This window comes from Perca flavescens, chromosome 3, assembly GCF_004354835.1.
Source record: "Perca flavescens isolate YP-PL-M2 chromosome 3, PFLA_1.0, whole genome shotgun sequence".
NCBI lineage: Eukaryota > Metazoa > Chordata > Actinopteri > Perciformes > Percidae > Perca > Perca flavescens.
In genome coordinates this window covers 8592816-8620274 of record NC_041333.1, presented here as the reverse complement: position 1 = coordinate 8620274, position 27459 = coordinate 8592816, and the positions used below count along the sequence as shown (strand labels likewise).

The 27459-nt window shown below is 40.5% G+C and overlaps 1 protein-coding gene across 6 annotated transcripts in view; it reads left to right on the top strand.

The window, feature by feature from the left end:
- myo18ab (myosin XVIIIA b) overlaps positions 1–27459 on the top strand; it is a 161801-nt gene that overhangs the window by 130289 nt on the left and 4053 nt on the right. For 5 of the 6 annotated variants that reach the window (XM_028574605.1, XM_028574606.1, XM_028574604.1 and 2 more), the window contains 9 exons: positions 1007–1153; positions 2348–2461; positions 9973–10089; positions 11565–11648; positions 16969–17106; positions 18710–18895; positions 19046–19185; positions 20050–20094; positions 26902–27024. In XM_028574605.1, the coding sequence (XP_028430406.1) occupies positions 1007–1153; positions 2348–2461; positions 9973–10089; positions 11565–11648; positions 16969–17106; positions 18710–18895; positions 19046–19185; positions 20050–20094; positions 26902–27024 (1094 nt within the window). The remainder of the gene's footprint in view (positions 1–1006; positions 1154–2347; positions 2462–9972; positions 10090–11564; positions 11649–16968; positions 17107–18709; positions 18896–19045; positions 19186–20049; positions 20095–26901; positions 27025–27459) is intronic. The other variant, XM_028574607.1, reaches the window with a different exon arrangement.

Sequence of the window (27459 nt, the reverse complement as noted above, 5' to 3'; positions counted from 1 at the left end):
ATAAGCCCTTTTTTTAATACACACAGTACTGTTAAGTCAGTTTACAGTTATTGTTATGTCAGTTAATGTTTACTGATGCTGTTTACAGGTTTGTTTACATTAGTAATATTAATCACAATTGGTTGACAGAAACACAAAATAATGGCTTTCCATCTATATTGTATTTCCATCAATAAGCCAAACACTTAAAGGAACACGCCGACTTATTGGGAATTTAGCTTATTCACCGTAACCTCCAGAGTTAGACAAGTCGATACATACCCTTCTCATCTCCGTGCGTGCTGTAATGCTGTCTGAAGGCTCCAGCGGCATCAGGCCAGCACAGAACATGCAGGTGAATGGTTCCAGCAATCCTACTGCTCCGAATAAGTGACAAAATAACGCCAACATGTTCCTATTTACATGTTGTGGTTTATAGAGTCACACCGTGTACAAAAACAATGTAACATGAGACACAGCCGTTTTCTAACTGTAAACAAACCGGGAACTATATTCTCAGGCGGAAGAATATAGTACTTGGGCGGAGTGCTATGCTCGCAGCAAGCTTGTCTGAGAATATAGTTCCCGGTTTGTTTACTGTCAGAAGACGGCTGTGTCTCATGTTACGTTGTTTTTTGTACACGCTGTGACTATACAAATCACAACATGTAAATAGGAACATGTTGGTGTTATTTTGTCACTTTTGTCACAATTGGGAGCAGTAAGCTAGTTGGAACCAGTTACCTGCAGGATCTGTGCTGGGCTAAGCTAATGCTGGAACCGTCAGACAGCGTTACAGCACGCACAGAGATGAGAAGGGTATGTATCGATTTGTCTTACTCTGGGGGTTACGGTGAATAAGCTAAATTCCCAATAAGTCGGCTTGTTCCTTTAAACTGTGTGTGTAAAAATATAACTCAAATGTATTGGTGTATTGGTACAGAATGTATTTGGCCTTTAAATGGTAAAATGGATGGAGTCAGTCCCTGATGTACCAGTTGAGTCACCGAGCCTAACTGTTTCCCAGGTGAGGACTGGTGACGTAGATGCTGAGAAGCGTTTGAGGAAGGACCTGAAGAGAACCAAGGCTCTGCTGGCTGATGCCCAGATCATGTTGGACCACATCAAGAACAACGCACCCAGCAAGAGGGAGATCGCCCAGCTCAAAAACCAGGTACAACAAACCAAAATCATAAACATATAGGTTTAATAGATATACTGTGTGTATACAGTACAGGCCAAAAGTTTGGACACACCTCCTCATTCAATGCGTTTTCTTTATTTTCATGACTATCTACATTGTAGATTCTCACTGAAGGCATCAAAACTATGAATGAACACATATGGAATTATGTACTTAACAAAAAAGTACTGTACTGTACTATATGTACTATATACTGTACTGTATATATATATTAGAGATGTTCCTATACCGATACCAGTATCAGAAAAGCCTCCGATTCTGCCTAAAATGCTGGTAGCGATATCAGCGAATATATGCACCGGAGTGCTTGCACCTATCTGATAAACTCCAATTTAGCCCTGAAGAAAATCTACTTTAAAGTAGTTTATTAATGTACTTTTTCAGTTATGACTCGCTGTCAAACTGGATAATAAAAGACAGTTCTTTGGCGTTTATTGTTTGTGTTTGTTCATGTTTCACAAAGAGTTTAACAACAATGATGGCATTCATATCCCATCCATACAGGGATAGTAGTATACAGCTGTTAAAACATAATAAAATAACACAATGGTATCGGATCGATACTCAGTATCTGCCGATATGCAAGTTCAGGTGTCAGAATCAGTATTGGGAAGCAAAAAAATGGTATCAGAATATCTCTTTATATAATAATAATATTATTATTATTATTATTATTATTATTATTATTATTATTATTTAGTAGCCTATAGGTATTTATGTAATATTAAAAGTGTGCTGAATGATGTCCATGTACAGACAGCTGAATCCCTGGATTACTTTGATTATTCTCAAGTTCCAGGTTTTAAAGTTATTCTTTGATTTCTCCATGGATTTATTAATGTTTATTTGCGATGGACATCAGAATAAGGATATGCTCAGGAAGTGTAAGTCATTAAAATATGTGCATTATGTCTCTTTGTGTGGATTTGACTGAGTTCTAACTTCAAGGAGGAGTAAATATTTTGATGCAAAGGTGGCACATGATTCTCGGGGGGGCTGTCACAGTTTGGAAACCTCTAAATGATTGTATTAGAATCACTGTTGCAATACTATGGACTTGGACAGAATCCATTGATAGTATGGTAAAGTGAGTGTACATTTTGGTACTCTGAGTTTACTGAACTGATACTGTACATTTTTCTTCCATTTCTGTGACCCTTCTAGCTAGAGGAGTCTGAGTTCACCTGTGCGACGGCAGTTAAAGCTCGTAAGTCCATGGAGGTGGAGATTGAAGACCTGCACGTTCAGATGGATGACATCTCCAAAACCAAACAGGCGGTGAGTTCAGCTCTCTGGATCCTTCTCTCAGCATTCAAACACGTTTCCTGCAGTGACACCACAGGGGGCAGTTTGGATAAAAAAAAATTTTTTGCGCCCCCACAGTTCACTTCTACACTGCTGTGGTAAATATGGACAGCTGTACACAAGCATTTGTTATGATTACATTATTTGTGATCAAAAAATAAACGTAAGAACTAAACGTAGGACATCAGAGGGAAAACCAGAAAACATTTACTCCATGAAATATGATCCAGTTTCACCAAATTAAGTGGCAGTGCCTTAAAACGTTACGTACTTCTCCCAGGAGATGGTACCTGCTTGCGGTAACAGGGCGCGCATAGGCCTGTAACAATTATTACATAATTGTCAATTATTTTTACATAATCGCCGTTTCTTTGTTTAACCACAATTAATTGCCAACATTAGCTATGGTACTAAGAGTATGACTGGTAGTTGTTGATTTTTGTTGATGATTACATCATCTGGGTCACATGACAGTGATATAACCAAAATATATATCCTGGAATTTGTTTAAAACTTAGTAAGACATGAATAAATATTTTTTAATTTGACCAAAAGACACAATAATATTGTTAATGGCAATTATTTCTGAGGCAATTAATTGTACAGCAAAATTTGGAATTGTTAACAGCTCTAGGCACGCAGTGAAAACGACCTTTACAAATCAGTGTAGCATCCAAATGATTTTAAATCTGTTACTTTGAGGTAAAATAGTTACATAATATTGCTTAAAATAGGATGAAGTTAAAGCTGTCACAATATTTGGAAAATATCCTCAGTAGTGATGACGTAGGTTGTGTTTTTGAGCCTTTTATAAGACTGCACCATCTGTGGTGGTAGCAGGGCAGCAGGAGATATGTCAAATCCTCGCCTTCAGCCACAGATAAGGGGTTAGAGGGCACACTGGTCCCTCAGAACCCACTTCCTTCATTTTCTGCTTCTTTTACCATACTTTACAACTCTCTGGGGTATGATCTTTATTTCTCTGCAAAATTTATTTATTTTCTCTCTTTATTCTATCTAGACCGCTTTCTTTACATCTCAAGTCTAATCTCAGCTTCTCCTTGCATTGCCAGAGCTTCCTCCACAGCATTGCGGAGGAGGGTCTTGCTAGTCCACACAACATTCCGGGATGGAAGAAAAACGGGCTCTGGTTTATTGGCGTTTCTTTAAACCAATCACAATTGTCTTGGGTGGCGCTAAGCGCCGGACGGAGCCACGGTGCCGCTGCAAAACAGTCTCGTGAAGGAAGAATAGAACTTGTTTTGGTGGAACGTGTGTGCGTTCAAAGGTTGTTTTAGTCGTACAACAGAAAACTCTGGATTTACCCTGCAGAGATCTGAGGAGCAGTTAACCATAGTCATAACCATAATCCCGGAAATTAAATGTCAATATAGACTAGTGAGGTTTAATGTCCTTTTGCTTTCTCTCCTGCCTGTGAAAGAGAAATGATTGACTGTTGAAACTGGTTTGAACATATTGCTGGATGTAATTTGAATAAGACAGGGCACCATGAACATTTTTAACTGCATGTTTTAAAAAGGTGAATATTCTGTCCACAGTGAAGGGAAGGGTACAGGTAATTGAGTCGACACAGCTGTAGGTCAGGAGAGGAGGAATGGGTGGAGGGATGGAAGAGGATTTCCAGATGGATTTTGCGTGCCCTCTATTTAATTTGTTTTTCCTTTTTACCCTCTAAACTAAGATGCCGCAAATAAGGATGCATACGTGTACTTTCTGAAAATGTTACCGGCAGCTCTTTTCTGAAAGTACTCCTGTTTTTTAAAATGAACCGGAGATTATCTAGCTGCTCTTTGGAATTTCTTAGTAAAAGTCAACTTAGAGTATGATTGTGTCACAAGAATAATTACAGACTTTGTTGGTGTTCAACTACAGTTATGATCAATTAATACATTTCATTAAAACTAACTACACTGCAATACAATGACACAATAGTGACGTTTCCATCTAATTGTCAAGTGAATTTTAAGCAAACTTTTAAAATGTTGCAAAAAATGAAAATGCGAATTAATAGTGTTCCCATCAACTGGTTTGCGCAAATAAACTAGACTCCGCAAAGCGTAGTTTTCTCACAAGTTGACGTTACGCATGGTTGTAGATAGCAAACCAGCTTGCTAAATTAAAGAGTTTAGGAGCTAAGTTCTTTGGATAAATGGAGAGAGGCAGCATTGTAGAAGTTTGCCACCTGTGCAGAACACAGGGTTGTGGCAGAGACATTTGGTTTCAGCGTGACAACCGTTCACCGCTGTGTATACGTGGTGTGCAGGGCCATACGATTCAAGCTGTTGAACCAATTCGTCAATTTACCCGACATGGTTTAGGTGCAGGCTAGAGTGCACCGCAACTACACTACGCACCTTGTGCCACAAGTGTACGGCGCACTGGGTGGGACCCATATATCGATCCTTCCCCCATCCGATGGATACCGGGACTATAGTCATGTGAGTTACATGTTCGCTACGTCACAACTTATTCGGCAAAGCTGAAAAAGGCAAAAACCACCTCAAGCAAGCCTAAAAACCTTTTTGCGAATTTTGCCGTTTCTATCAACATTTTCTAATGCGATACTTCAAAATGCACATAAAAATACGTTCATGGAAACATGACTAATGTGTATTGATTTCCCACGTACACACGTCTTCAGTGGTGGAATGTAACTATGTACATTTACTCCAGTACTGTGCTTAAGTCCAAATTTTGAGGTACTTGTACCGCTACTTTACATGAGTCTTTTCTTTTCATGCCACTTTCTACTTCTACTCCGCTACATTTCAGAGAGAAATATTCTACTTTTTACTCCACTACATTCATCTGACAGCTTTAGTTACTTTACACATTAAGATTTCTGCACACAAAATACATGTAGTTTATAAAATCTGATGTTTTATTATAAATGAAACTAGCCAACAATATAAGGGCATACAAGTCCAACTGAGATGATTAGACCATTAAACACACAACTGGTTGGATCCTTTCCACTTTCTGGAGGATTTTTTTGCATTGAGTACTTTCGTGAGGGATTGCCCCCTTTCTGGTCTACATATCCCTGCCTCTTCAGAATTATTTTTATCCTCTGTGGGGACAAAATTAGAGATGCACCGATTGAAGCACCGCTGGTGACCGCAAATGGCCGATTTTCACGTGATCGGCCATGACTGGCGACCGGCCAGTCAGTCTAATAGGATATATGCCGATTTTATGCCGGTCAAATGCACTCGGGCGTCGCATGATTAACATCGCGCAACATTAGCATCACACGTGCACACGCAGGGTTTCCGCTATATGCATGTAGCAGCGGCGCACCGCCGCTCCTTCAGCTGTTTATGAAATGACATAAAGTCGTAATTATACACGGCTACTGATCTCAGGCAAACAGTCAGCCGCGCTCTCTCTCCCCTCTGAGGCTGAACAACTGGAACATGAAAACCACACTCACGCGGGTCCCGTGAAATATGATAGCTACAGTTTACCGGAAAATAGCGTTGGGAACACTGACTTTGATGATATTTTGACCTCAGATGAGACAACAAACTAACGTTAAGGCTATATTTATTTTATTTTTATTAGTTATTTATATATAATTTTATTGCCATTACCTGTTTTCATACAGACGTTTAGTTTGCTAAATATATCAAATTTTTTTAGTTTGATATTGGATGTGAAAAGAAGGAAATGGTACTTACATAACATTGCACTTTAGATGTGTGTGATTTTCCACACCAGGAGTAATTTATATAGTTCTATTTTATAGCGATCGATTATCTGTTCAAAAAAAATTTCTATGTAAAATGTTCTATTAAAGAAAAAAAAAAATATTTGTGTGTGCTGTAAAGTGTTTAGAATAAATGAAATTGGAATCAGCTAAAATCGGTATCGGCAGGTCAAACTCAATGAGAAATCGTAATTGGCCTAGAAAATTGTAATTGGTGCATCTCTAGACAAAATGTATCACCCCCCTCAAAGTGATCAATGCTACTTCACCAACAGACCATACATATACCTAAAATAGAAGTAGCCTATTTTGAATTAAGTAAAGCAGTGTAATGTGAACAGTCTATAGTGCCATAGAACGATAAAATCCCAGCAGCAGTTGCTGGTTGCCAGATGACGGTCCTTTCAGGGGCCATGTAGTGGAGTTTAGCCAGAAAAAGTGTGCGCTGTGCAGCAATAACTGTTAAGTTTAGGCACCAAAACGACTTGTTAAGTTCAGGAAAAAGATTGTGGTTAAAACACTCCTGAGGAAAAGTTGAGCGTTTCCTGGGTGAAAGTATTTAGTTTTCGCCGCGAAGTGAACTCCGCTCGCCAGCTTGAAAGTGCTGTGTTTTATGTTGACGTCACATTGTGCTTTTTAATTTGGAGATTTTTCATTAAATATTGACGTTCATAAATAAGTGTTTTGGAATTGCTGGCCGAGTGGAAGGGGGTATTGGAAGGGGGGATTTAATTCTTGCATGTTTTGTGTTATGCATGATCAACCCCACCCCCCAATTTGTGATTTCTTCACAAATCCCACCCTGTGTACATCCTTGACCGCAAGCACGAGACAAACGAGACTCCTTAGAAAACCGCGCCATAGCATGACTAGAGGTCAGCTTTTGGTTCTGTATTTTTTAACAAGCCATGCAGGCCTACATCTCAGCTATAATTTTGGTTTTGTTGTGTGTAGAGATGGTCCGATACCATTTTTTGCTTCCCGATACCGATTCCAATACCTGAACTTGCGTATCGGCCGATACCGAGTACCGATCCGATACCAGTGGGTCATATATTTTATTATGTTTTAACAACTGTATACTACTATCCCTGTATGGATGTGATATGATATAACAGCTGTATACTACTATCCCCGTATGGATGTGATATGATTTCTATCTTTGTTGTCTGTCTGGCTCAGGTTAAACTCTTTGTAAAACATGAACAAACAAACAATGAATGTCGTACAACTTTTTTTTATTCTCCAGTTTGACAGTCGGTTATAACGGAAAAAGAACATAAATAAACTACTTTAACGTAGATTTTCTTTAGGGCTTTATTACGTGGTATCGGATTGGTGCATAAACTCCAGTACTTCCCAATACCGATACCAGCGTTTTAGGCGGTATCGGAGCCGATACCGATATCGGTATCGGAACATCTCTAGTTGTGTGGAGAAGTTTAGAAACGTATTTCCCTTTTGAAAATACAGGTCGTGGAAAACTAATTTAGCTTATTTCTTTACCCATAATGCAAGATCCGTTTAGTAGAAGGTGGAAAAGGAATGTTAAAGAGATAAGCTGCTCGTTTTGCAAATGTGTGTTTGAGGACGACCTCTGCAGCACACACCCAGCCTGCTGGGAACTGGTGACAGAAATGGTTATTACATTACCTTTTTTTTGATGCCGCCTCGGCCACATCATACACTGCAATTCAACAAAGGTAGAATCGTGCAAATGACATTTCTTCAGATGATTCGCCGTTCTCCCGCTGCTCTGTCGCCGTAATTGCAGTGTTTTGAGAAAATTGTCACGCATGTTTTTCGACAGCTTTATTTTTCCAAAGAGAGCCGCGGCAATCTGAGAGAGAGAGAGAGAGAGAGAAAGCCAAAAACAAAGAGCCGAGCTGCGTAATTGGGTTGAGATTGCACTGACAGCCTATTGTTAAATGTGTTAAATGAAAGTTTGATGCTTTCGACTGTCACCTTTTTTTTTCCCCAAGCGCCCATCACAATATTTTCCCCTATGCTGCAGAGCCGCTGTCAAAGCTTTTATCAGTACTCAGTGAGGCCAACTGTGACTTTAAAAAAGGAAAGTGTGATATGTAAATGAATTTGCCCCAGATTCCAAACTGATGTTTTTGTTACTGAAGTACACCTTGTTACAACTCCCCAGTGGGTGGTAATAATAAAAATAGATAAGGGAATAAAAAATCTTACCCTTATAATACAGATCCTTAATCTTTTGATTCAGTGATTTGGGTTCATTCTATGTCCTGTTTGGACCGTTTCTTAATGCCACAGTGTCAGTACTCCTTATCTACTCCCTATGTGCAAATGGCTTCATTGTTTCACATAGTCACATTAGTCATCATTTTTTCATACATAGCCCCGCACCGCCGATCTCTCTCCCTCCTCTTGTGTATTATCCCAGTCATTACAAAAATAGGATTACTTCAGTGCAGTGCCTCCACTCAGTTGACGGGAACAAGGCAGTTGCTGCTAGCTTTTAGCCTCTAATTGGATGTCTGGGTTATGACTGGGACCTTAAATAAGCGCTGTTGGGCCCTGTGATAACGGGGCTAATAGAGGCACTTCTCCGAGAAAAACCTCTACTGTGCATAGAGTGGCACGTCTACAAAGTCAAAACACGGCTCCAGACTACAGTGTTGTAGTCAAGTCCACCTAAACCGAGACCAAGTCATCACCAAGACCAGAGCGTATGGAGACCGAATCAAGACGTAGGGCCTTATTTTAACGATCTGAAACGCAAGTATTAAACGTGAAACGCAAGTAGCTTTGTGGGCAGATCTCGGGCACTGTTGCTATTATACCGGCGGGATAAATGACTCTTGCGCCCGACGCAAATCTAAAATGGATTGGTCTGAAGTAGCTAGGTGTGGTTTGGGCGCAACGTGCAATAAACCAATCAGAGCATCATCTCACATTCCCTTTAAGAGCAGGCGCGCTTGTTCCATGGCGGATTGCTATTATGACGGCGGATTTGCCCACATCAGCGGGAGCTGTCCGGGATGTGGCAAAGTAATAAATGGGAGTCTTGACGGGTGACGATGTTGCTGCGGCCTCTTATGGTTTGCAAAAATGGGAACTGCTGCGTCCGTTTAGATGAGAGAAGTGTATGCGCATTGTGCACACGCTACATTATGGCCCTAAAATAGCATCTGAATAACGCGCTACTGACTTTAGACTAGCGCTACTGACTTTAGAGCAGGTTTTTCCTGGTCAGTGGCGGAATTGTTTTCTGAAACTGCAAAATAGCACCAAGTAACGTATGCGCCTGAACACGCCTCCTCTTTTCGCTGAACCGCCCCCGGGAGCGCAAATACATTCCCTAATTTACCGACGTGCGTCTGTGGAGGGAAAAGTCCGCTGTGCGTCGGGTGCAAAATAGGAATGATACATGCGTCGGTGTACAAAGTCAATTGCGCTGGGTGCGAGATAGGGCCCCAAGACTTTGAGGGGTCTAATTGCAACTTCTTTCTGCCAGATATTGCGATTACAATTGAATTTGCGATTTATTTATTTTTAAGTTTAGCTAAAGTTCAATATTTACGGTGTATCAGATAAAACATGGAGCATTATAATGTTCATGTTGCTAATTGTATGTTTTGTATACCTTTAAAAATAAATACAAAAATCACAACAAAAAGCCACGCTTGTGGCAGTGGCTGTTATTTAGAAAGGGAATAGCCAGTAGCGTGTGTGACATATTTCCAGCCCAGCGTGGCTCATTGCCGTGCTGTGTGTGTTCCAGCTGGAGGAGCAGCTGAGTCGTCTGCAGAGGGAGAAGAACGAGCTGCAGTCCAGGATGGAGGAGGACCAGGAGGACCTCAACGAGCTGATGAAGAAACACAAGGCCGCCGTGGCCCAGGTCTGCTTTCAACCGTTTCTCTCGTTCATAATCTGCGATTATGGCTGGGTATGGTTCAAATATTTTCAGTACCGATACCAATAGCGTAAATTTGATACCGGTTCTTAAACAATACTTTTTTCAATACCAGTTTTTCTAAAACAAAAAGAAATTACAACATTACGACACAAATCTTTTTGTTTATTTTTCAGCTCCTACTACATGAGCCCTGTCTCTATGTAACATAGTTTTTCCTGCGTTTCTCTACGAGATGTAACATTAGACAGCCAATCAGCAGCATTATTAGATCTTGGTAGGAACATGCTGCATGCTGATTGGCTCACTGATGCTGATGAGATTTACTCCTTACGTATTGAAATTAGGTATTGAATGACGAGACATTTTTCGATAAGCGATACTTTAGAATTGAATTCAGTACCCAGCCTTAACCAGAATAACTGTATCACCTGAAAATAACATTTGCCAATGAATGCTACCATTTTCTTAAGCAGCTTTATTCTTTAAATTATCAATTATTAGATAAAAAATTGAACTCCAATTTATTTTTACAAAAATCCCTGCTAGTATGAAATGAATCTACAACTAATACTGTACAATGTAATGTAAATAAAACAGAATCATCAATCATATAACCGATGGATGACTTTGACTGGCTGGTGTATCATTTTTAATAAAAAACATATCAGCAAGCTGATGTGTCAACATTACCCCAACTACACACACACACGCACACCCTATACATAGTCAGGCCGGCATGTTCCACATACTGTATCATGTCAAAAAGCAATCCCAAGTTCATTTGTAAAATCCCTGGATCAAGCTTTACATTGAATTGTTTCAACACGTCCATCCCTGCCAATTGAGACATTTTTGAAAAGCGGTGGTATTTGGCTAGCTAGATTAGTATAAATATAGCTCTATATACAGGTGAACAGCAACAGCAAGTGGAAATAAAAGTGAAGTAAAAGCGCTTCCTTTCCATTTCTGATGGAATGATGAGTGATGTGCTTCCACTGGCTCCAAATGAATCCATCTTTCCTTCCTGTCTAAATTGAAGCAGCTGAATTCCCCGTGGGACTCTCTGTAGCAGAGTGCTTCATCTACCGTGAAAAAAAAAAAAAAAGCACTCGTCTCAGATATTTCACACAGGTCACATTAAATTGAGATTTATTGATATGCTTTTACCAGACTAGAAAAACCTTCCCAGCAGATTGATTTGTCTAGGTTAATCTCACTGTGATGTTATCAACGTTTACTGCATCTACATATTATATTTTTATTGTTTGGCATTTGATGGATTTAGTTTTTAGGATTTTAGCTGTATATCATATTGTATCAATAATGATGTACTGTATAAATGAAATCCGTATTCATTCGTCCATCAGATGGAATAAAAAAAAACCATGTTTAATATCCACCCACAGTATCTTGCTACTCACTGACTTTGCTTCTTTCCTGTGTTTCGGTGCTTTCAGTCAGCCCAGAATCTGGCTCAGATCAGTGACCTACAAGCCCAGCTGGAGGAGGCCCTCAAGGAGAAGCAGGAGGTTCAGGAGAAGGTAGACGCTGTTTTTTGTTGTTGTTGCTCTTAGCATACCCCTATGACAAGGACAGCCAGTTAAAATCTGCAGTCGGTCAGAAAGCACAGTAACACAGGCAGGAGTTGGAGTCTTAATTTTAGTCTTTAAAAAGTATCCGTCAGACCTGAGGAGGGAATTAGTAGGACTGAAATCCAGACCCAAAGTCCTGTCACATAGGGCTTCTGATTGACTAATTCTAATACAAAATTATTAGTTTATTCTAATAAAAATGTGTCAGTGATCTCCCATCTTCTTTGTTTTGCTGATAGGGCTGCAACTGACTTATTTTCATTGTTGATTAATCTGTTTTTTTCTCAATCAGTGTTTCCCAAAGCCCAAGATGACGTCCTTAAATGTTTTGTTTTGTCCACAACTCAAAGATATTAAGTTTACTGTCACAGAGGAGTGAAGAAAATATTCACATTGAAGAAGCTGCAATCAGAGAATTTTAACCTTTTTATTTTTCTTCAGAACACATGACTCAAAATAGTTGCTGATTAATTTAATAGTTGACAAGTAATCCATTAATCCATTAATCATTGCATCTCTAGTTGCTGAGTAGCTAGTTTCCCAACCAAACTGACCACCAAGATATGCTGTCATGTAAAAGAGGGACATTTCTTTTTTCGAAACTGACGGCTATATGTTAGACTATGAAGATAATTGGTTTTATGCCGTGACAACTGTCATTTACATTTTCCAATTCTTCTTTAAAAATATAAGCTACATGGTATCAAGTGTAATACAGATGATCAAATTTAAATAATCTGTTTAAAATCTAATAAAAATTAAAAAAATACTGGGAGAATCGCAGATCCTACTTTTGATTTAGAATCAAAATTGTGTGACACTACTTTTCAACCAAGCAGGCCAATCATTTGCTGTTTCCAGCTTATTAAATGTGAGTATTTGCTACTTTTCTTTCATTTGATGATAGTTAACTAAATCTTTTGGGGTTTTGGACCGACCCAATCTGAGTATGTTGCTTTGTGCTCTGGGAAACTAAAATGGGCATTTTTCATGTTTTTTTGCAGATTGATTGCAGAAAGAGCTCAGATTAGAAATTGTCAACATATAATGACCCTATGGAACTTTCATTCTTATAATGCAGGCCCTTCCCTTTCTTGACACAGAGAAGTTTCGAAAAGGTTCCTCTGCTGCAATGTCAGTGAAGAATCCCCTTTACAAACTTGCATGAATGCATAGCGCTGCCTCAGCCCATTTTCTGTCTTTTCACAAATACAATCCTTGATGTAATTGATGTGTCATTCAAGCAGGATTGGCACTGGCAATATGTGACACAGATGGCCAACTTGGTTTCCCAACTCAGACAAGCAATAATGCTGAACATGCTGTGCTGTCATCCTCGTAATGACTGCTGCTGCATAAATCTTTTTCTCCATTAGACTGTACCTGACAAATCTTACCCAGCCAAGAAGAGGGGGACAGTAGACGCTATCCCCCTTCACCTGAACATGGGATATAATGTCTTTGGATGACCCAAGTCCTGTATTCTCCATACAATGATACTATCTAAGACCTCAATTCCAAAGCAATTATCTCCCCTGAGAGCAAGAGACAATCCTGCATCTTCTCTAAAGCTAGAAAGTTGTCAGCCATACCTCTGCATTCTTTACCTACGTCACCAGTTGCCTGCGTTATTTTAAAGTAGCAATGTCATGGATAGTAATTTATCAGAATCTATCACTAGGATTGGTTATCATTCAAAATTCATACAAACCTGTTTTGATTCAGTACAGATACCAATATTGTTGCATAAATACCTTACATTGAGCACTATACATTTTCTTTTTATAACAATAGCAATTAAGATCCTAATCCATCAAAGTTTGACATTATTCAGGGAATTTTTTTCCCTTTACTTTATTGTGTTACATATCTTTTTTGTGCACGACACGTTATAGGTTTACAACGTGAAAAAGCCCAATGTCCACCCCAAATGGGACTTACCATCTCCAACAGAAAACACTGTTCACAAACTGCTCCAAACAGCTCTATTGTAGTCCAGCCTTTACTTCCATGACGAACGTGCGTCACTTTGTAACACGTTATAATGCTCGCCTAGCTGCTAGCATGACACTCCCTCATACTCTGCAACTGACAAGCTAGCAGTACTTACTGCGCATGGGCGACTCCCAACAAAGATGGAACAGAAGTGAGATGCCTCACTCGGTAGCTAAAACAGAGAGCTCAACACACAAGGTGAAAAGAGGAGCAGTACAACAAAAATATGGTGTTTTCTGAAAATTAAACCACATAAACCTATTCTGGTACAACCTCCAAATACAATTATGAACCTGAAAATTAGCATAATATGAGCACTTTAAGACTTGCGTGTGGTAAAGTGCTGGGAGTGTAGTCAATTGTGTGCACAGTGGAGGAAATTATGGGTCTTCAAAAGATTGATGTCAGAGATGCAGTTTTTAAGGGAATAAAGGTCATAAGGATCAACAGCTGCTTAGAGTTGGGATTTATCTGCATAGCAATAAAAATCGATACAGTGTAGGGCTGGGCCATATGGAGAAAATCAGATATTACAATATTGTTGACCAAATATTTCGGTGTTGTTATTGCGACAATATTGTAGGGTTGACAATTGTTGCTTTCACAAAATATTTTCACAACTAGCTTTTAGATAAATAATCATCAATAATGTGGTTATAATGAGTAAGTGGTGTTAGAATATATTTTGTGAGAGTAAAGTAATAGGTTTTTAGAGTTCATGAAACTGACCTTGTTGCCTCCATTTCCCTGGTTTATGAGAGGCCATCCGGTCTTAAAGCGATTAGACATTATAAAGGGAGTGTGAGATATTGCCTGAAAAAAGGTGTTCTCTGATCGGGGGGGACGAGGCAACAATGGAGCAATGTTTTGCAAGCGCGGTATTTGTGACAGTATGGAAATGACCTTGGCTCTCATGAAACTCCTTAAAGTTTGCAGAAGATTAAAAACATAGGTGTTCAAATCCAACAATAGCGACTTGTCTCTGTTGACCTGAGAATGGGAAAAGCCAAGGTAACGTTTTTCATGCAGTGTGTTACAAATCGTTAGGAGCCGGCTGGAGCCAGAAGATCTGGCCTGGATCCAAACTGATGACAGCACCACCAGGGATGGGCAGAATTGAATAAATAAGACAGTATTTTAACTTAGCGGGACCAGATGCTGGGGAAATCTTTGTTGGTGAAGGATAGACCTGTATCTGATCCGTATGCATATACAGTGGGGGAAATAAGTATTTGACCCCTTGCTGATTTTGCAGGTTTGCCCACTTACAAAGAATGCAAAAATCTACAATTGTAATCATATGTACATTCTAACAGTGAAAGACAGAATCCCAAAGAAAATTCCAGAAAATCACATCATATGAATTTATTAAAATTGATAACCATCTGATGAGGAAAAACAAGTATTTGACCCCCTGGACAAACAGCAAGTATTCTGGCTCCTACAAGCCAGTTAGTCTTTCTTTAAGACACAGCCCCAATCCGAACCAATTATCTACATCAAATACACCTGCCTCACCTCGTTACCTGTATAAAAGACACCTGTCAACACCCAAACAACCAGCATCCAACATCACCACCATGGGCAAGACCAAAGAGCTTTCTATGGACATCAGGGACAAGATTGTTGATCTGCACAAGGCTGGGATGGGCTACAAGAGAATCGGAAAGCAACTTGGAGAGAAAAGATCAACTGTCGGTGCAGTTATCAGGAAATGGAAGAAGCACCACACCACCGCCAACCTCCCTCGGTCTGGGCCTCCACACAAGATCTTGCCTCGTGGGGTGTCCCTGATCATGCGAACGGTGAGGAATCATCCCAAAACCACAAGGGGGGAACTGATGAATCAACTGAAGGCAGCTGGGACCACAGTTACAAAAGAAACGGTTGGTAACACACTACGCCGTCATGGATTGAAATCCTGCAGCGCACGCAAGGTCCCCCTGCTCAAGAAGAAACATGTACAGGCCCGCATGAAGTTCGCCATTCACCACCTGGACGACTCAGAAGAGGCCTGGAAGAAGGTGATGTGGTCAGATGAGACCAAAATAGAACTTTTTGGCCTCAACTCCACTCGTCGTGTTTGGAGGGCAAAGAACACAGAGTACAACCCAAAGAACACCATCCCCACCGTCAAGCATGGTGGTGGCAACATCATGCTTTGGGGGTGCTTTTCAACAAAGGGGACGGGACAACTCCATCGTATTGAGGGAGGATGGACGGGGCCATGTATCGTGGAATTCTGGACCGACATCTCCTTCCCTCAGTGAGAGAGCTGAAGATGGGTCGAGGATGGGTGTTTCAGCACGACAACGACCCTAAGCACACCGCCAAAGCAACAAAAGAGTGGCTGAAGAAGAAGCACATCAAGGTTCTGGAGTGGCCTAGCCAGTCTCCAGACCTGAATCTGATTGAAAATCTTTGGAGGGAGCTTAAAATTGAGTTGCCAGGCGACAACCTCGAACCTGAATGATTTGGAGGCTGTCTGCAGGGAGGAGTGGGCCAACATCCCTGCCGAAATGTGCACAAACCTTGTCACCAACCATAAAAACCGTTTGACATCTGTGCTGGCCAATAATGGCTTTTCTACAAAATATTAACATGCTGTTTGTCCAGGGGGTCAAATACTTGTTTTTCCTCATCAGATGGTTATCAATTTTAATAAATTCATATGATGTGATTTTCTGGAATTTTCTTTGGGATTCTGTCTTTCACTGTTAGAATGTACATATGATTAAAATTGTAGATTTTTGCATTCTTTGTAAGTGGGCAAACCTGCAAAATCAGCAAGAGGTCAAATACTTATTTCCCCCACTGTACTCTTGTAGATTGCAATATCATTCACTAAAGCTTGTTATTAACTTTAACTGAACGAATCCTCGAGTCTTATTCCAAATCTTGAGTTTTATTTCTCTGATCTACCAGTTCAACGAACACTTTTCAGGGTGTAGTGACCATAGAATTTGGAGTCAGATTAAGTCTGGCCTTCTTAGGGCCAGACTTAATCCTTAAGCCTTAAGCCATTTACAATATTACAATATCCAAAATGTAAGACGATATCTAGTCTCATATCACGATATCGATATAATATTGATATATTGCCCAGCCCTAATACAGTGCTTTCAAATGATGGCAGTCTCAACAGACTGACTGTAGAGAAGTGCACCCAGGACAGAGCCTTGAGGCACTCCACCTGAAATATCTACTTAAAAAGCTCTGATTTTATTCTAGCCAACAAGTGGCACTAACAAATATCTGTATGTTTTTGTTGTAGGTGCAAGCCCTCCAGAGCCAGCTGGAGTTCCAGGAGCAGTCAATGGTGGAGAAATCCCTTGTCAGCCGGCAGGAGGCCAAGATCCGTGAGCTGGAGACCAAGCTGGAGTTTGAGAAGACACAGGTCAAACGCCTGGAGGTGAGAGCTAAAGACAGGTGGAGGAGTGCCGTTGTGGGTAGGCGGTTGGTAGAGGAAGCTCCAGCATGTAGAAAACATGGGACGAGGTCAGTGGGAGGGTGAAATGTGCTGCTGGGGTCAGAGATTGACTCCAGAGACAGAGAAAGGTTATCATAAAGCGAACATAAATACATGTACTGTAGTCAGATGTAACCATCCCTGCTTTACTTAGCTTGTGTTACTCTCACTTGACAATACCATTTGTTATTGTGTCATTTTTCAAATTATTTGAGCTGAGACAAAAAGCACAAGTGTAGGATAAAGGTTACCATCTACACAATCCCAGGGAGAAATTGAAATCCTCTCGCCCACTGATAAAATGACCCTGCTCTCAATTCCGCAGGTTCAGTTTAGTAATTACTAGCTGTGCAATGTGCTCACCGCCAGGCACACTCCCTCTGCTCCTTGCCCTCCAAAGTAAAAAAAAAATTGAATTTATTAAATGTGATTTTTTTGCCCGTGGTGAAATGTGCAGAGTTGGGAAAATACACACAACGGTTGGACTCTGGCTTTTGGTGGGCTTTTTATGGCTTCTCACCAGCATTAAAAACTGCAGCGAGTGAATATTTCAGGTTGCCTGAGTAGTCTAAGTCATCAAAGCTGGAGGTAGCAATCAATACCAATGTGAGGAGGCACAGTACAACACCCACTCAGGATGTGAAATATGGACAGGGCTGGTGACTAATGCAGGAGCTAACTCACTGATGAAGTATGCTGCTGGCATTGATGCACAGACTGATCACAGAACCACTGCAGATTTACAAGACTCATGGGGTCCTTGCTGACGACTAACATACGTATATATGTGATTAACGTCTGCTGCACCACTCCAATGCATCACTGATACAAATAAGCCATTACTAACATTGTTGTCTGACTGGGTTTTGTAGAGGTGAAGCGTTTGCCCTTATTGTTCAGATTGTTTCAAGGCCTTCTTTGAATGTATTACTAAAGAAATTCTTAGTCAACCAACACGTGCCATTTTGTTGACTAAACACTATCTGGTTTAATCACAGATCTGTAAAATTGAGTTTCTCCACAAAGAATCAAAGCACCACTTTAAATCTGGTGTTCATCAGGGATGTGCTTTCTAGGAAATAAGTAATTTGGCATGAAAAAAGCATCAAACATGACTAATAGACTAAAGAAATCTTAGTCGTCTAAGACCAAAAGCACCGATTAGTCAACTAATTGACTAAGAGGGGGCAGCCCTAGAATGTATTGGCTTTTTTATGTGCTTTTATTCTCATCTGCTACAGTACTGGGGTTTGAGCTTGAACATAATGCGAGCAGAAATAGGGAGCCAGTGGAGAGAAATGAAGAGTGGAGTGACATGACCTGTTTTTGGCTGGTTGAAGACCAGACGTGCCGCTGCATTTTGCACCACTTTCCGTGGTTTTACTGTGCATGCTGGTAGCCCTGTCAGAGAGGGCATCTGAGTAGTCGCGGCGAGAGAGAACCAGTGTACAAGGAGTCACGATGTAATGATGCATTTCAACAACGCTGATATATATGGTATCAATCTGATCATATTGTTGAACCATCTCCCTGTATTGCCGCGCAGAGCCTTGTAGCACGTCTTAAGGAGAATTTGGAGAAGCTGACAGAGGAACGAGACCAGCGCAGCAGCGGCGAGAATCGTGAGAAGGAACAGAACAAACGCCTGCAGAGACAGATCCGCGACATCAAAGAGGAGACGGGGGAACTGGCCAAAAAGGAAGCCGAGGCCAGCCGCAAAAAACACGAGCTGGTAAGGATGTGACAGTTTACTAACAATTGTCAATGAGCAAGCAGTCCAGTCATTTTAGGAGAGCCTGCATAGCACCCATCAACAACCAATCAGCAACAATGAAGTGATCAACCTTTGGTCCCGGTCTGTTGACTCTTATCTCATTGACAGGAAATGGACATAGAGAGCTTAGAGGCTGCTAACCAGAGCCTTCAGGCAGACCTCAAGCTGGCCTTCAAAAGGATTGGCGACCTGCAGGCGGCCATCGAGGACGAGATGGAGAGTGACGACAATGAAGACCTTATCAACAGGTACAAAAACATAACTTCTAGGTTCGGAGCTTCTTGAAGGGCTTAGTATGAGTATCAATTGTATTTAAGGGTGCCAGTGCATTAAAGGCTCAAGAAAATAATCTTACCTCAAAGTCTACTTACTAGCTTTTCCCAGAGCTTTCAGCAGAGTCTTCATCAGCGGATGGAGTTTGCTCAGTTCTCATGAAGATGGTTCAACTTTGAATGAAAATCAGAAAGATTTCCCCCTCAACCTATTTGGAAAACATGAATATCATAGCTTACTTAAGGTTCGCTTACTACCATTTTCTTGAGCTTTCAACCACATCTCACCGTCTTCCATCAGCGGATTGAATTTGGTTAGAGTTGTCATGACAACTGAAATGAACCTTTGATAAAGCAACCCAAATGTAGTTCTGTTTTCGACTCTGAGTGTTATTATTTACAACCAGTATAAAGTCCAGTCCTCTCTCTGGGGCTCCTTGGTAAGAAAATGTATACACTCTCTGAGAAGCCTGCTGAACACCGTACAAACATATTGAGATTGTTCTCCACACAGCAGCAGTAAACAGCTCTGTGAGTCATTAAAATACGCTCTGTAAGTCTTTCTTCTCTCTGTATGCAAGACAAAAGATCAGGATGAGGTGGCATGCTGAGTCAATGCCCCTACAAACATGACGCATACCAGTTAGTTAGTTTGCCAAAGGGAAAAACAAAACTGGGTCATCACAGCATCTGCCTGACGTATATTTATTGAGATATTTTATGCATCATTCACGTTTTATGTATTATTTTTTACTTGAATCTTATTTCCTGTTCTTCTTTTCTTTTGTTTTTCTGTGTTTTCATTTCTTCTGTCCCTCCACCCATCATCATCATGACCAGTTTGCAAGACATGGTGACAAAGTATCAGAAAAGGCAGAACAGAGCGTGAGGAACCTGTGTTTTATTCATTTCTTTTTTTGCACCACTGGGAATGATGCAGTATCTTTGAGCATTTAGTAGAGAAGTTGATAGTGGAGAGAGAAAACCCCAAGTTTTTTTCTGGGTTTAGTTTCGGTCCAGTTAGTCCATCACTTCTGGCTGCCACACTGTAGAAAAGAGCTGATATTTGATGGAAAAATCCCCCCTGACAGAAAAGAAAAAAAAAATAAAAAAGATATTTGGAATGCACCTGGCATTCTGGGCCAACTTTGTTGTTTGGTGATTTCCCCTGATTCCTGAGATAATTTTCATCTATTTCCAGACATCAGCTTTTGGTGTCAGGCCCTCAGAATCTGAGAGCAATGGCTCAGTTCCAGATCCACACGTTTAAAAATTAATCCAAGCGGGGTGGGGGTTCCTTTGAAAGTGTGAAGGTTTGGGGATAATGCATCATCAACAGTGCTCAGAGATTTGCTCATAACCCACAGTTTACTCCACTCTTCATTGCATGGCCTCACATGCTGAGATGCATGAATACCACTGACAATATGTTACTTGAGCCCCAGCATGAAACAAGCCTCCCTCCTCAGATTCCCTGTATGGTTAACCGCTTACGAATTGAAAGGTACAAGTGTGACACTGCTGTCTTGTGTTTGAACAGCAGTCTGCGCCTCTCGCTCCCTAGGCCATCTAAATATTTCATCAGCCCGCTCTAGGGCTGGATGTGACGGTGGCTCGGTGACTGCCCTCATTGACAGGAGAAAAAAAAAGGGTGTGTTCCTCATCAATCTTTGACTCGCACTTGCTTAATAATGCAGAACCCTCAAATGTCTTACAAAAAGCTGTGGCACACACGCATCGTTAACCTCTGGCTCCCAGCCATCCCAGTGCCCTGTCCGTGTCAAGGGATTACTCATCCAAGCGGGAGAGTGCAGGCTTTTGTGTTTTGATATGTAATGAGCTGTTAGAATTGCCACATTTGAATGAAGAAAAGCTAAGCTTTCCCTGGTGTTTGAGTAAGACACCACATGCATTTCTATTTTCCTGAATTATAAATTATGTAGCTGCACATTTGGCTATATAAATATTAATACAGTTTAATTCAATTTGTATTAAGCTGCTCTAATACATACAATCATGCATACAAAAATGCATCTATCTAATGCTGGAGCACTTTGGGTTTAAAATATCACTGAAATTATATTGGGGTTTATTGGGGTATATACAACAACATAAATACCTGCTCTGTGACATCACCAGTGTTCTTTTGTGAGGACTTGACAGAGCCCAAAAGGAAGACATTTGTGTTTAAATGTTTAAGCTCCATGAAAGCGCCCTGCATCTGCATATTTCTGTCAGAATGCTGTTTCCATAACAGAATGTATAACTATTTTGGTCATGGGTTTCATACACTTTCTGTAATAAAACATCTAAAAGCAAAACTCCTATCAGATTGGGAGATGGGGGGGGTCCCTGGGACAAAATCTTATGAAATGGGGGTCCGTGGACAAATTTATGTCAATTTAGGGGTCCTTGGCGTGAAAACGTTTGGGAACCACTAATCTAGCTTATTCACTTTTATGAAGTATTCCAGTAACTAACAGTGCAGCTAATGGAAGATAATGTTAAAGTGCTCATATTATGCTCATTTTCAGGTTCATAATTGTATTTAGAGGTTATATCAGAATAGGTTTACATGGTTTAATGTTCAAAAAACACCATATTTTTGTTGTACTACACATTGCTGTAGCTCCTCTTTTCACCCTGTGTGTTGAGCTCTCTGTTTTAGCTACAGAGTGAGACATCTCACTTCTGTTACATCTTTGTTGGGACGGAAATGCGCAGTAGCTAGGTAAGGACTACAAGCCAGTCAAAAGCAGAGTATGAGGGCGTGCTACGCTAGCAGCTAGGCGAGCATTATTAAGGCTGGACTACAATAGAGCTGTTGGGAGCAGTTTGTGAACAGTGTTTTCTGTTGGAGATGGTAAGTTCCTTTGGGGTGGACTTTGGGCTTTTTCACTTTGTAAACCTATTACATGCACAAAAAAGATACATAACGCAACCTTTTACATAACAACCATCAAGGACTGAACGCACAGACCTTGCTCAAAAAATTAGGCCGACAGTCTTGCGCTGGCTCTGTCTCATTGGTGTTCAGTGACTTCCTTTCCTCTCAAAGTTTCCATACAAACTGATGCAGCACATCAGTTACAGGCACATGATTATGACACTTTTTTCATGTTTTCTTGATATTCATATATCATTGATATATAAAGGAACGGGAAAAACCCAAAAAGCATAATATGAGCACTTTAAGGAAATGCAAGTATGTGTCTGTAAACCTCTTATCAGCTTTAGCTAGCTAACATTGTTAGCAACATTATCTGCACTGGCTGGTTTCCTTTTATAAAGAATGTTAGCTGCAGTTCGATAACTAGCTGAAATGGACTAGTGTTATAGTTCTAACAAACCGAAATATTTATTGATGTAATCAGTTTTTGATGTATTTTTGACTTGCCAAAAACATATATTGACTTTAGTCAGTTTCCGTGGATGGTTAACACGCGTCTGTCTTGTCTTGCACCATAGCTTGTCGAATAATCTTTCAATATCAACCAAGGGAAAACTGCAGGCTAGATACTAGTCAGCTTCATTTGATATTCATGCATCTACAAAACACACCAATCCAAAACAAAACACTTATTTCCAACATGGTTCCAAGAAGATAAAAGCTTGTATCCATGACATGAATACAAACTTCTCCAATATATTATATTATATAAATATGTACATCAAAATACATAAATCCAACAAAATGGCTCAAGTAAAATATCAATAATAACCAGCATTCATGTTACTCTAAAACTCTCTACCTCTGAAAGTCCCTCTTGCTTTTGCCATTTTACAATTTAAAACAGGGCTGATCTACAGTATCTGTAGCACAATAAACAGCTTACAAATGTACCTTTAAATGTATATCGGTCAGTTTCGATGCTAAATGTTGTGGTCCGTATTCTTCAATACCACTGCTAGCAAAATACTGCCTGTCCTAGTGTTTCGTGCCATTGCTGGCTTAGCTGGCTTAGCTGTCAATCAAACTTGTTCTCTGCCTGCCAACTCTGAGGCTTGGAGGATAAAAAAAACATTACTAATGTATCTCCAAAGACCTTCTTTCTAACTTTTAAGTATTATAAAAAAGTAACTCAAAATGCAAATCACTTTAGCCCAGATATTTGACTCCACAAAGGGATGGCTGTTGTGACTTCAGTTGGCTTTTAGTATAGCTAATAGATAATATGTGCAATTCATATTGCACTGAACTCGCTGCTTACTGCACTGGAAGTTTTGCAGCACAGATGAACTGTGTTACCTTGTCATGTGACACTGTATGAGAGGAGTTTTCCAAGCGTATGTTTGCTGATGGTCTTGGAGAGGATGCATATGGCTGTCTGTCTCCAAAGCCACAGGGACTTCACTGGCTCGACAGTTTCATATATCGGAGGCATAAACAGTGGTGTCTTTAAGACCCAGGGACACAGAGGAGCAACGCTGAGCAGAGCAGGGGAGGAGGATCCATAGAAGCTAATGATGAATGTAATAGTGTGTAACAGAGATGTACAACCAATGGCGGCAGAATGTCACAGACAATTAATGTCTCCTCAGCACTGTTTGTTTGCTTCCCCCAGGCTTTCGGCAGTGCTTAACTAATGGAATGCTGGTCAAGGACATAAATTGTGGTTGACACCATGTGTGAAGCGTGCAATTACATATTGCCCACAAATGTGTTTGGCTATAGACCTGAGAGGTCTTTCTCTATGTGCTCTGAATGTGTCATGGCAATAATGTTTGTAGATAAGAATGTTTTGCAGAATAGAGACACACATTATGAAACAAAGTTTCAAAAAGGTTCATACTGAACGTAGCTGCAAAACATTTACTGTCAACGTGTTCCATTTATTTTACTCTAATATCTGCTCGTAGCAAGGTGAATGCCTCGAGGCAAAGTGTTTTAGTACAAAGTCTGCTTCCTGACGCTAGAGTGACCCACACACACACACATACACACACACACACACACACACACACACACACACATTGAGTGATGTTTATCCAATCTTTTCTGATAAGTCCAAAGTGCCAAATACAAAGACATTTGGCTGCTCTGTCATCATAACAGTAGGCAGCAGCCAATCCCCAGATTGTCTAATAGTAGAGGCATGTTTTGCAAAGCTAATTACAGCTTAAGAGTCAGTCGCCACCGTCCTTCCTCCAATCCCTCCCTCCTCGTCTCTGGCATGAATGCTGCCCCAGCATTACTGTCCAAGGTTATTGTATTCCATAAAAGCTAGCAGGCTATGCATTTGGATCTCACTGGGCAAGCCATTATTTGAAATCTCCCCTTTGAAATCCAGGGAGCTTTTGTCTCTGACTGATAATGATTTTAATTATAGGTGGTACTGGGCCTTTCTGAGCTCTGTGCTGCATAACATAATGTTTTTTTTCTCTCTCTTCCTTGACAAGATGGGAGGCTTTCTGAAACAGATGCAGAGATGTTGAGCCACCCCTCTGATGTCTCTGTAGGACTATTAAGCTGTAACAACTTAATTTCACAGCGCCACACAAGCACTGGGCTTTGACGGCACTTAATGAGTGTTGTGCTCTTTTCATCCGTGTCAAATTTTATGACAAGCCCTCTATTTTACTCCATGGCTCGCAGTGGGTTTGTGAATGTGTAATGATAATTGAGAGGAAAACGATGCAGTGCCCAGCTGTGTACCAAATCATTCTGTCAAGAACTGAATTTATGAGTGTATGCGTATGGCTGCGTGTCTGTGCAGGACTGGTGATGAAAATAATTACCAGTTGAAAGGTAAATCTGGACATTTTCTGCCACTTTGCTGTGCAGTTCAAAGACATTTAGTTTTTTCCAACCATTGGTTATGGTGACATTTATAGGTCTAAAAACGAATAAAAGTGAACATGTTCTCACCTACTTTTACAATGTGTTAATCTGGTGTAGGTGGTTTCGGTCTAATCTTTATGAGCTACATGCAGGTATATCCTGATGAGGGCTGTTTAGACTGAAACATTGCAGAAATACAAGTATAAACCAGCACAAGTGAGAAAGTGTGCAAGATATTTTCTCTTCTATTTAAGTCACATATCTACACAGCTTTTACAAGTTTTACAAGTAAGTATTTGCTAGACACATAAAAACAATTGTACAATGTCCAACGCAAGCAAGGGGTACTTCCTCTGAGTGAATGGGTTGATCTGCGAACGTTTATGAACTGAGATAGTGGTACTCCAATAACACAAAATCTCAATACCATTCACCCCAGTTTTCCATTTTTATAACACGCATACATATTCTCTTATATTCTCAAGCAACATCATTACAACACCATGAGAGTAGTATCCTCAAACGCCAAATCCTATTCTGAAGCCACATTTTATTGAACACATTTGTGAATGCAAATGTAGAAAAAGATGCACACAACTTCAACACAGTTTGATAGTTTAAGGCCCAAAATAAAAATGACTTGTAAACTAAAACATACAAGGTTGGCTTGAGGGAACCCAACAAAACAAGGCTATAAAAATGATTTGATGTGATGTGTAGGTGCAGTGTTCTTTGGTATTACTTAGATGGAAAGTGTCCATTGTATATCATTGCTTTTATTGTGGTAACAGAAGGCTACGTTCACACACACAGTCATTGGTCCAGCGAAAAAACGCTAGTCTGTCCATTCATTTTACATAGGGGTAAAATGGGGAACTGATCAAGTTTGTTTTGCCAAAACGCATCAATATAAGAAAATGAAATTATAAACTGAGGCCATAGTATTGAGATTGTTTTTGGAGTGCCACTATGTCAGTTCATAATCTTGAAGACTACAAATCCATAAGCCTGTGTTACAAACTGCGGGCATAGAGGGTGTGAAGGTTTAATGAAAGAGGAAGTGTAGGATCCATTGATCTTGGAGTTTGAGATGTATCAAGATAGCTCCCGGATATCAATCTGCTACACTTTCACCAAATCGTCCAACCACTTATTTTAAAATGATTTATTACCTAAACCACAATTCATATTCACTTTCTTCTTTACTTTCAAATAAGTTATTTAAATAACAAAGTTGTGGACTTGTAAACCAGTCAGCTTGGATGGTTGATTGGTGTGCATGTAAAAGTGTCGAGCAGAGTTGCTTCTTTCCCAGATCTCAGCAATACATTTGGTGTGTATTATCTCATCAAACAAACAGGAGTGACAGCCAAAACTATTAAAAATAAAAGCCATTTGGTAAAGAAAAAAACAAAGTTCCTATTATTCAAGCGCTATCGTTGGGTTTTGTCCTTGTCATGGTGCTTTTACGGCACTTGCAAGAGTAAAGATAGAATGTTTGTTGGATGCCTGAGTGCCAGCTAACCGCAGGGTCAAAATAGCACTCCTCTAACAGTGACAACAGGAAGAAGTTGCTGTGTGGTGATTACATCTATACAACCTCTCGTAGGCATGTTTGTGTGCTTACTGGGTCTCTTTCAGCATGTGCTGTCTTTTATCCAGAATAAATGTCACAATCCTTGTTTGCTTCCACACTAACGCTTCCAGTCTGTGATTTGTACTCTGGCTCTACAACTACAGAGAATTACAGGAACATTTCTACCACTGTTGACTCTCTTTTCACACTAACATTGCTTTTACCTTACCTTACCTTTCCTCTCTGAATGGCCATATCTGACTTTTTCTATTCATAACTTCCTTTGCCATCTCGTCTCTCCTGACTTGTTGTCCTACCTCTGACTCCTCACCAGTCCAGGGGATTCAGACACAGACTCGGAGGTGGAGGATCGTGTGGACGGGGTGAAGTCCTGGTTGTCTAAAAGCAAAGGTTCCGCCAAGAACCTCTCAGATGACGGCAGCCTCAAGAGCTCCAGGTCAGTACAAAGGCTGCGGCTGTTACTACCACTACAGCAGCAGTTAGTAAGCAGTCTACCTACACCTTTGACTGCTTTTGCACTCTGTCTGGATGTAATGATTTACATGATCTGCCCCAGAGGAAATAAAGCAGCCGGAGCAGAGTACGTGGCTGAAATGAGGAGGCTGCTATTACTTAAATGTATTTTCAAGCTGCTTTGTCTTTATTGTCGCCGGCTCTGTGAAGAGGGAACTTTTTTTTTCTCCAAAAAACAAACCACCTCCGTGGTAGATTTATCGACATGCCCAATGGCCAGCTGGCATAGTCTACCTGAGCCGCTTGCTGAGATTAATGAATGTGTCTGCCAGCTGACAGCTTCGATTGCCCCAGATTTGTCTCCTTACCAGAAGATTTAACTCCCCTCGCTCAGCTGAGCCACTCCCAACTTTTAAAA